The following is an 11,284-nucleotide window of genomic DNA, read 5'->3' as shown; positions in this document are numbered from 1 at the left end:
GTCATGTATTTTTATTTGCTAAACCCTGGTGACCCTGGATGGGAAATCCCCAGAGGAATTTGAAACAAAAGAGTAACATAATCTAATTTAGGATTTAATAAATACTTTGCTTATAAAATCAAGAAAATTTTAGATGGCTAAATGTAAGAGGATTCAGGAGACATATAAATAAGTTCCGGGAACATTTAAACACATTCACCATGTGAAGTTTCCATCCACCAGGGAAAGCAGTGGATGCAGATGAGAGCCCGGGCTGACCCCCAACTGGCCAGGAGGAACCTCGAGTTGTCTCTGCACTTGCTTGTCTTCACTGTGCCGAGGCCTTTCCTGCTTCTTGAAGCCTCTTACGCCCAATATCGGCAGTCCTTCCTTTCCACACCCCCACGTGGAAAGTAGGTCACATGGGTTGTTATGACGCAGTCATTATGCAGGTGTAGAAACTGGGGCTCAGAGAGGTGAAGCAATCTACCCAAGGTCACGCAGGAAGGCAGCAGGAGGACCACGGTCTGCACGGCTCCCAAGCTCCTCCCCCTCTGCCCTACTGCTCTCTGTTCTTCCCAGTGGCCAGCGTGCCGTAGGCCTGTCTATCCGCGCTGGGTGGGCGCTCACAGCCCCGGGTCTCGGGAGCAGGACGGGGGCCCCAGGGGCAGCCGCCGGCCTCCGTGCCTGTCGTATCTACGCTGGAGCCGGGCTTGCAAGTGGCGGACCCTCCGAGCCTCCTGGGCGGAGAAGAAGGAGGCGGCGATGGCGTGCCGCAGGCGCCGGGCGTAGGTCTCCAGCAGGACCGTGGCGCCCGCCGCCAGCTGCAGGGCCCCAGCGGCCAGGGGGGCGGCCGTGTGGGGGCGCCGGGCGGGCAGCAGTGGGCAGCCCGGGGAGGTGAAGCGGAGCTCCCACTGGAAGGCGTTGTGAGCAGAGAGGAAAGGGCTCTCCAGAGGCGGCTGGTTGAAGAGGAAGGGGATGAAGCCCAGGACCGTGTACGTGGCCTTCAAAGATGGGAAAAAGGCCAAGTGAACAGACAGACACTGCAGCCATTCCCTGCCCCCCACCACTCACGCCCTCTTGCCCCCCTCTGTAAGATGGGCACAGAAGTAACCCAGCCTCCTGCCTCCTGGGCACCAAGGAGTAGCAAATGACATCAGGAGTCTGAAGCAGGCTTTCTGACAAACAAAAAGCACAGTACTATTACATTCGGAACACCACGCTTTAGAGAAAACAAACAGGTGCTACGGGCATTTACTCTTTGCTAAGCCCTTAGTGAATACTTTAGATGTCTTTTTCATCAAATACACACGATCCTCTGAGTTTGAGCCCAGAATGAGCCTCACTGAAAAGATGGGAAGCCTAAGGTCACACAAGGATGTGGCCAGCCCAGGGGGTTAGTCCCAGCCAAGGCGGGTCCCAACACCCTGCTCCTAAGAATTAGGCTCTACAATTCCCTTGGGGTATATAGGAGCAGGTGTAGGGAGGCAGGGAGGTCAGAGGTTAACCATTCAAACTTTGGAGCCAGACTTCTTGGGTTGGATCCTTGGTTCTGCCCAGGGCCCACTTCTCCGCCGGGCTCAGGGCAGGGGGCTCACAGAAGTATTTTATTCTCGTTTAAAATCAGAATGAAAACGAACTTTTAAGTTGAAGAATACGTTTCACTTCATAGATCATACCGTCCCTGATGCAACTATCAAGAGCAGCCAGGGGCAGATACCTAAACAAATGACACGGCTATGTTCTAATAAAACTTAATTTACAAAACCAGGAAGCCCACAGGGTTTGGCCCTGGGGAACATAGTTGGCAGACGCCTGATCTAGATCATTCGTAAGCCCTCCTCCAGTCTGATACATACGGCTGTGAGCTGTTCGTGATAGCCACTACTGATTGGACCTCTCCCGTGTGGCGTGGAACTCCCTGCATACTTTTACAGAGGACCACATGTTAAGACTCACAATAACCTGGCAGGGTGAGGAGGATGGATCCAGTTTGTACAAGCGAAGAAAATGAAGCTAGGACACCCTGCCACTTAGGAAAAGAGTGACCTGGGCGGGGGGGTGCGTGGGGGGGTTTCAAATTATTTTCAAGTTGTTGGGTATCTGGATCCTCATCTGCCACAGGGGTGAGAATAGAACCCACTACATTGAGCGAGTCTGTCTGCAAATGCCCCAGGATCTCCTAGCTTCTCCAAGGGCAGGGTCTTGAAACAATTGCAAATCAAGTGGTTAACACACCCCGCCCCTTCCTACAAGGAAATGACTCTAGTCCCATCACCGCACTTACATCATACTTGACCGTGAGCGTGATGGGCACGGCGGGCAGCTTCTGAGCCCAGTCCACGGCCGCCTGAGCCAGCAGAAAGGCCACGTGGTCTGTGGCCACCATCACAGCTGTGGCCATCAGGAACAGGGTGAGCAGCCCCAGCCTCAGGAGGCAACTCAGCAGCTCCCCCTGGGACAGCCTCGGCCGGGCAGCCCAGAGCAGCCAGGCTGGTGGGGAGGCCACCAGGTGTGTGGCCTGGGCCTCCGCCAGCTGCCAAGCCAGCTGCCGGGTCACGTAGATATTGTCAAACCGCAGGTCAGTCAGGTAGCGATGGAGGTACCAGCCCGAGTCCACCAGGAGGCCCAGCATAAAGAGCCCTGCGACCACCTGCTGGGTCCCTAGCACGGCCGCCCGGGCCAGGGACTCCAGGCCAGAGAAGTCCTCCAGCACCTGCTGGGTGACCCTGAGCATGTGAAGCCGGAACACTGAGCCGTTGCCCTGGGCCTGCAGTGTCCAGCCCTGGCTGCCCGCTGGGCCAGCAGCGCCCAGAGCCTGGGACGCCGCGTGCAGCCGGTGAGTGGTGTTGAGCAGACTCTCCAGGGAGCCCTCTGTGACACATCTCAGCACCTGCCCCGCTGCGCCCATGTTGGCCAAGACGTTGGGCACCACGGTGACGCCCAGCGTGGTGGTGCTCCAGGACAGGAGCATGCAGCGGCCCTGCTCCGTGCCCAGGGTAGGGGCGCTGAGTGCAAACAGGCAGCGGGCAGGGGGCACCAAGCCCAGCACCAGGAAGACCAGGAGGCCCCAGACAGTGGCCACCGTGGCCGAGGGTCCCAGAGGATAAAGCAGCGAGGACACGAGCCAGTGGTGCGTCAGACCTGCAGCAGCGACAGCCAAGCAACCGCACAGGAAGAGCTGGGTCAGCAGCTGGCCACAGCTGGTTGGGACCGGCTGAGAGAAGGCGACCCAGGCGGCCTGCAGGGGGCCGAGGGCCTTGCAGAGCCCCAAGTGCCAGAACCTCCACCTGCACACAAGGAAATGGGGGGGTGCTCTTTCAGGAGGATGAGGGGTTGGATGGCGGCCCAATGCCCCTGATCCACAAACCCTTCAATCGTTAACAGGCTCCCCCTGAGCCACAGGGGTTGGCACTCTTCCCCTGTGGGCCAATCCCAGTAACTCACCCCAAAGCCACAGGACCCAAGCAGAACTAGTCAGAGGCTGCCCTAGGATTATCCTCACTGGACTTGTCAGGGAAGAGCCCAGGTCCTGGGGATGTGAGGATGGATGTCTGGGCTGCCTGGGTCCGTAATTCCAGGTTTGGGAGGGTGCCTTGCCCCAGGGAATGAAAGAGTCATGGAGAGAGAAGCGCAGATGAGAGAGAATAAGAAAGAGACAAACTTCGGGAGAGAGAGAGAGAGAGAGAGAGACACTGTTTCCCCTGAATTCACAGTCTTGGTTGGCTTCCTGTGTCATTCTGGACGTTCCTTCTCTGTGGACCTCAGGGTCTCCTCTATGATTTGGAGGCATGGGGAGTGGATCCGTTGACCACTCGGGAGCTTTTCTACTCTGTTGTCCTTATATTCATTAAGCAACTACTATATGCTTACTATTAGAGAAACAGGAATGAATGAAACAGACAAGAATCCCTGCCCTCCTAGAGCCTGCGTTAAAAAGTGATGGCAGAGGAATTCGTGAGAAGAGGTTGGGTTCAGGATACATTCTGTTGGAGGAGTCAACACAACAGGCAGTCTGAGAGGAAGAGGGAGGTCAAGGATGACCTTGAGGTTTGGTGCCTGAGCAACTGAAAGCACCCAGGTGTCGTCCGAGATGGGAAATAAATGACACGTAAAATCATTGATTTATAGATGACATTTAAAGCCATGGGGCAGGACAGGAGGAGACTCCTCGGCACAGTGTGTTGGTGGGGAGGAGAGGCACTCGAGGACAGAGCCCTCGCCCCAGGCTGGGAGGTGAGAAGGAGGCTGGGGAAGCCGACCAGTACAATGTTCCAAGAGGGGGGTCACCACATACGTCAAGTGCTGCTGATGGATCAACAAGGCTGAGGACCGAGCAATGACCGTCGGCCTGGAAACTGCCCAAGGGTAGCTTCGTGGCATCTTGGGCCAAAACCTAACTAGAGGGGGTCTGGGAGAGACTGGAAGGAGTAGAACATGAGACAGGAGCGTGCTGAATCATGTTTGCAGTAAAGGTGCGCAGACAGGGTGCCTCGGCCGCTGGGCGGGGTGGTGGGGGGCGCCGAGATGGGAGAGACTCTAACAGGTTTGCAGATGGGAGAGCCAATCAAGAGGGGGGCTTGGATGAAGGGGAGGCCCCCTGGAGCCATCTTTTCGGTGGTGGTGGCAGCGGGTAAGATGGACAGCACAAAAGGAGGGGTGGGTGACGGGCAAAGTGTGGGTGCCAAATCTCAGTTCCTCTGATGCACAACTGAGAAGTGGTTAAGGGCATGGCCTCCAGACTGCCTGGGTTCAAGTCCCTGCTTCACCACTCACCTTCTGTGTGACCTTGGTCACGTTTCTTAATCTCTCTGTGCCTCAGTTTTCTTATTTCTATAAGACATGTAACTCATGTCTGTAACATGGGGGAATAGAAGTAGCATCTCGTAGGGTCACTCTGTGTCTGGGACAGAGTAAGGAGCAGGTCACCTGTTATCTGTCACGAGAGCATCGATACCACCAGGGGAGGGACTTGGTCTCTTGTGCTCACTGATGTAGCCCAAGTGCCTGGAATAGTGTCTGGCATGTAACTCCCTAAATGTTTGTAGGCTGTCCTAGGATTGCTTCTGTTTGCTCAGGGTGGCAGGAAAGCGAGGTCAGCGTTGATGGAGAGCGTGCTGGAGACGGCAGTGGGAGGTTGAAGAGGAAAGAGGGTGGAAAATAGTTGGGCAGGAGGTTGGGAGAGTTAACGAACCAGGGCAATGCTATCCAAGCTGGGCAGCACCAAGGACCCGCTTGCGTCAGAGATGATGAATTAGGGCCTTTCTGGCCCCTGAGGGCATTTTCATTTAGGACTAAACCTCCTGCTATTGTAATAATGAGTATTCGGGGCATGGTAGCCGTTAAAAGAATAGCGAATAATACAAATGATAGGGGAAGGGAAGCCAGCTCTAAGTCATGCTGGAGGCCAAGGTGTGGGGGAGTGTTGGGAATGACGTGGAAAGTGGCTGCCATCTGCTGAGGGCTTACTCCGAGCCGAGCACGATGGCAAGCCCTGTGTGTGCATTTTCTCATTCAATTCTTTTTTTTTTTTTTTTTAAGATTTTATTTATTTGTTAGAGAGAGATAGAGAGCACAAGCAGGGGGAGTGGGAGAGGGGGGAGCCCGATGCGGGGCTTGATCCCAGGACCCTGGGATCATGACCTGAGCCGAAGGCAGACGCTTAACGACTGAGCCACCCAGGTGCCCCTCAATTCTTACAGCTATCTTGTAGAATTATTACTACTGTCCTTCACAGATGGGGAAACTGAGGCTCAAAGAGGTGGAGTTTACCCAAGGTCACACAGCGGAGGAATGGCAAAGCCTGAGGCTAAGCTCATATCCACTGTGCCTGACCAAGGACCGTTTTCTTGCCTGTGGTCCCAGCGTCCAGGGTCTCCAGACCTACCTGGTCCTGGCGCGGTGCTCGGCGGTCCCGCACGGAGCCCTCATGCTTCCCCAATAGCTGTGGGTCTGGATCAGGGCAGGCAGGCTGAGGCAGTGCGGGCAGGTGGGCAGGAAATGGGGAGAACTGTATTCTCTAGAACTTGGGAAAAACCCTCTTGCTTCTGCTTTCTGGCTCTTAACTAAGCCCTCCTGCTGGCTTTGTCCCGCCCCCGCCTGGGCCCACCTCCCAGGGGGTTGGGCAAGCTGCCTCATCCTCTTCCGGCAAGCAGGGGTGGGTGCAAGTGGGTGCAAGGTGTCGGAGGAAAGAGCGTTTTCCAAGCAGTTATCTGTGATCCTGAGAGCAGGAAGGTAGAACTGCTCCCATTTCACAGAGGAAGAAGCTGAGGTTCAGAAGCCATACCGCTCAATAGTGGTAGTGCCAGGACTAGAACTCTGTTTGGCTTCCCCTTGCCCTCCCCCTCCACAGTTGTGGGCCCCTAGAGGAGCCTGATCCCCAGCTGTGAGCGGTGGGAACCCACAGGAGACAGTTGGACCTCCCTGAGACTCTCTTTCAAGCGTAGTGGCTCCTGTCTCCTTTCTAGCTGGCTTTCTGTCTTTAGCTCTGTCCCTCCCTACCTGTGTGACCTTGAGCAGGTGACCGCATCAGTTTCCTCCTTTTATTTTATTTTATTTTATTTTATTTTTTTTTTAAAGATTTTATTTATTTATTTGACAGAGAGAGACACGAGAGAGGGAACACAAGCAGTGGGAGTGGGAGAGGGAGAAGCAGGCTTCCCGTGGAGCAGGGAGCCCGATGCGGGGCTCGATCCCAGGGCCCTGGGATCATGACCTGAGCCGAAGGCAGCCGCTTAACGACTGAGCCACCCAGGCGCCCCTATTTTATTTTATTTTTTTAAATTTTTTTATTGTTATGTTAATCCCCATACATTATATCATTAGTTTTAGATATAGTGTTCCATGATTCATTGTTTGTGCATAACACCCAGTGCTCCATGCAGAACGTGCCCTCCTCAATACCCATCACCAGGCTAACCCATCCTCCCACCCAGTTTCCTCCTTTTAAAAGAGAGAAATGATAGTAACAGTTAACATTTATGGAGCACTTGCTAAGCATCAGACACACTTCTTGTTCTTTTTTTAAAGATTTTATTTATCTATTTGAGAGAGAGAGCAGGAGTGGGGAGGAGTGGGAGAAGTAGGAGCCCAATGCAGGGCTTGATCCCAGGACTCTGAGATCATGACCTGGGCCAAAGGCAGTGGCTTAACCGACTGAGCCACCCAGGCGCCCCACGCTTCTCAGTAGTTCTATTTGAATTCCCTGAATGCTTATTTCCAACAACCCTTTGTGGTAGGTACTGTTATTTCCATTCTTCAGTTCAGAAAACTGAGACCCAGAGAATTAAGTCCCTTGACCAAGCCACTCAGCTAGTAAGAGGTAGAGCCATGACTTACAGCCAACGGTCCTGCTCCAGAGTCGACTGGTCAGCCACTGGGCTCTACTGGTGTGGAGGGAAGGGTTCACAAGACTCGTGTTACCTTCAGATGCATCTGGCACTGCAAACAGTAGGCATTTAATAAGTGTGAGGTCCCTGTGTGCACACCCTGCTGTGGCATGTGCCTGGCAGGTACACTTCCAGGCTGATTGGAAAGCCAGTCCCTATCTGGAAGCAGGCACTCCCCCCCGCCCCCCTCCTCTCTGTGCTCTATCTCTGCCAGTAGGCTGCCTCCTCCAGGAGCCCTCCGCTGTGCCCCCAGGCCTCCACCCTGCAGGATGGAGGGGCCAGTGAGGAAGGGCACACCTAGGTGGTGCTCCAGACTCCCCATCCTTTTCCGTTATAAGGACATGTTGCCTGGGTCACTTGCTCAGGCCTGAAGGAGGGTGTTCTGTGGCTCCGATAGGGGAAGTGACATTCTCATGGTCACACAATCGAATGAGACACTTGTGGCCCTCAGAGGGCCTGACACCCTTCCCAGATCTCAGGCCCCTCCAGGAAGCCAGGCCAGGCACAGAGAGTCTGCAGAGAACTGAGCCCAGAGTAGACGCGGAGCAGGAGCCCCGGGCGCCTGCAGAGGCCAGCCAGCCGAGGCAAAGGAGCAGAGCAGACCGGGATGGAAACAGCGTGAACTGCCGCGTGTAGACCTCCTCGGAAAGGACAGCTTCGGCCCTGCTCCGGTTGAGGGTTGAAGTCCCTTGAAAAGAGGTCCGACATTACCAGATTTTCCAATTTTTCCAAAAATGCCAGTCATTCCCTTTTTTATGTAAAAGTCTCCAAGTTTTTAAAGCCAGCATTAAAAAAAAAAAAAAAAAGACCTCTGGGCCGGCCAATCTTACCAAGTCTGTGGGCCAAAGCCAGCACGAGGGCCGCCGACTTCCAGCCTCTGCAGGAAGCCTCAGCAGGGCTGGTGCAGGAGCTGCCTAGCTGTCCGTCTGCACCGAGGGGGCTCTGGGCTGGGGGTCGAAGATCTGCACGGGAAAGCCAGCTTTGCCACTTACGGACAAGACACTGTCCTTTTCTGAACTTGTGTGGGTTTTGCTATCATGAGACTACTAATATCTCCTTAGGGTTGCTTGAGCACTCAGTGGAATAATGTATGTAGAGCATCCAGTAGATAGATACACGTTCCTGCCCTCTCCCGCCTGGGCTGACAGCTCTGCCTAAGTGAGCCCCAGGCTGTTTAGACCTGATTATAGAGGCTTCTGTGACGCCCACTGGGCCAGATCCCTGGCCAGGGTCCCCATCACATAGGGAACTTTAGGGCATTGTGCCGGTCAGAGGGGAGCGGGCCTGGCAGGCACCAACCAGGCTTTGCCTAGTATCTGCAGTGGCCCCAAGACTGGTTAAGGACCATGTTGGTCATTTCCTGAAGACCTCTGGTGAATGTGTAGGATTTGGGAGTTTGGTGGTATAGGGAAGGAAAGGGCAGAAGATATTTTTGGCTTTTCTCAGCACATGTAGGCAGTCACTTCTGCCTACATAAAGCTGGCCTGGCTCCAAATCCCACAACATCCGGAAGGGTCTTCTGAATCATCCAAAATAGAATCAGCTTTTTGAGGGGAATTTCTGGGTAGAGGATTCAGAACCATAAGACAGTATAGGAAGAGGAAGTGGTAAGCCTTCAGATCTAGGATCAGCATCGGAGTTCCAAAGAATATTGGAGTCATTGAATTTTATAGCCCGTGGGCATAGAATATTGCCACCATCCACTCAGCCTGAGAATATGGAGAGTTGGCTAAAATCTTACCAAATAGACGATGCTACCCAATAGAAACAGAATGCGAGCCATGTATATAATTAAAAATTTTCTAGTAGCCACATAAAAAAGTGAAATTTATTTTAATAAAATTTTTATTCAACTTTTAATAAAAGTTTTATTCAACTTAATATATCCCAAATAGTATCCTCTCAAAATGTAATCAATATAAAATTTACTAAGGGGATATTTTATCTTTATTTTTTGTACTCAGTTTTAAAAACCTGGTGTTTTGGGCGCCTGGGTAGTTCAGTTGGTTAAGCGACTGCCTTCGGCTCAGGTCATGATCCTGGAGTCCCTGGATCGAGTCCCGCATCGGGCTCCCTGCTCGGCAGGGAGTCTGCTTCTCCCTCTGACCCTCCCCCCTCTCATGTGCTCTCTCTCTCATTCTCTCTCTCTCAAATAAATAAATAAAAAATCTTTAAAAAAAAATAAAAAATAAAAACCTGGTGTTTTTAAAATGAAGAGAGTCAGTGTAAGGCATTAAGGAAGGGTGGGGACTGTGGCAAACAAGAGAGTTCACCTATCAGTTTGACTTTTCCCTTCACCACTACTCAGCTCCAAACAATTATTGCCAGGTAACGATAGGGTCCCATGTTGCCAGAACTTCTGGTCTTTTCTTTTCCAAGAGAAGCATAAATCAGAGTTTTAATATGAAATTTTCTGAATTTAAGAATATTAGCAATCATTTAATAGTTTAAAACTTGGGTGCCTGGGTGGCTCAGCCGTTAAGCATCTGCCTTCAGCTCAGGTCATGATCCCAGGGTACTGGGATCGAGTCCCACATCGGGCTCCCAGCTCGGCAGGAAGCCTGCTTCTCCCTCTCCCTCTCCCCCTGCTTGTGTTCTTGCTCCCGCTATCTCTCTCTCTGTCAAATAAATAAATAATTAAAAAAAAAAAGTTTAAAACTCATGAAAGGTGTCCCAAAAATCCTGATTGTGAGATGGATGCAGACCTGGGGACCACTAGATTACAAGCTCTGATTTGGTCTAAACCTTCCCTGCTATGTTTTCTCAGTTTGCCCCTCCAGACCCTGTCTCCACTCTTCTCCTCCCTGCCCTGAGCCCTGGGGTTAGACCTGGATGCACAGCCTCAAAGAACTCTCCTACATTCTGGCTTCTGTGGGTGCGATGGTTAGCTTTCAGTGTCAACATGGCTGGGCCGCAGCCTCCAGCTATTTGGTCAAACATTATTCTGGATGTTTCTGTGAGGGTGTTTTTGGATGAGATTTACATTTAGATTAATGGAGTTTAAGTGAATCAGATTGCTGCCTCATAATGTGGTGGGCCTCATCCAATCAGTTGAAGGTCCGAATAGAACAAAAGACTGACTTCCCCTGAGCAAGAGGGAATTCTGCCGGCAGATTGCCTTTGGACTCTTGCCTGGGCATACATACATATATATTCCATCCTGTTGGTTCTGTTTCTCTGGAGAACCCTGACCAATAATTGGGTTTGGTCATGGAGAGTGCCGGCAGGAGAGCTGAGGGAGGATGTAGAGAAAGATCCAGGGCAGCTTTCCCCTTTCAGAGTCATCAGGGGCTGTCTTGTAAGGAATAAAGGTGCCAGCCCCACATGGGCCTCTGTCCCTCAGAGCCTCGGCTGGGAGGTGCTCCTCCCTCCCTTCACCGAGGGCTCACATTTTCCCTCGTGGTTTCCCTTACCGTCTGCCCACACCTTGGAACTAGACCCATTACTAAGCTGTCCTCAAATAACTAGTCTGTGTGCTTACTATTTCCTTCTGAGACCGGGACCCTGACTCTATGCACCCTTATCTCTCCAAAGTCCAAGACATAAAGGACCTGCCTAAGGTGACACAGCATGTTACGGGTAGAGCGAGGAGTCCAAAGTGGCTCACTGAACCCCTCGTTCAGTGGCTTTTATTCATCTTGTTTTTCATCTGCCATCACTGCTTCCATCCCTCTGCCCACTTGACTCTGTAAGTTCTTGATCTATGTGCCAGAATATGTATGTGTGTATCCGAACCTTCCGTGTACCTGTTGTTCATCACTTCTGTGTGTTGCTGTGTTTTCCATAGTGAGCTTCCCCATGTTTCACTTAAATGCCATCACTCCCACCCCATGAAGGTCATCTAGGTGGCCTCCAGCTCCTGGGTACCTCCAACAGCAGTGGCCCGAATATCCTCCTACATGGTCTCCGTAGGGACT

General features: G+C 52.5%; 1 protein-coding gene across 1 annotated transcript; it reads right to left on the bottom strand.

The window, feature by feature from the left end:
• Positions 1-344: 344 nt before the first annotated feature.
• On the bottom strand, positions 345-5,910 carry OCSTAMP (osteoclast stimulatory transmembrane protein). Its single transcript, XM_032419914.1, is given in 5 exon segments — positions 345-494; positions 496-626; positions 629-983; positions 2,267-3,269; positions 5,867-5,910. Coding segments are annotated over 5 exon segments (1,683 nt in total).
• Positions 5,911-11,284: the final 5,374 nt, after the last annotated feature.

Source organism: Phoca vitulina, unplaced genomic scaffold (assembly GCF_004348235.1).
Source record: "Phoca vitulina isolate PV1807 unplaced genomic scaffold, GSC_HSeal_1.0 scaffold22, whole genome shotgun sequence".
NCBI classification, from domain to species: Eukaryota; Metazoa; Chordata; class Mammalia; order Carnivora; family Phocidae; genus Phoca; species Phoca vitulina.
The sequence above is the reverse complement of the archived record's forward strand: the minus strand, read 5'-3'. Positions and strand labels throughout refer to the sequence as shown.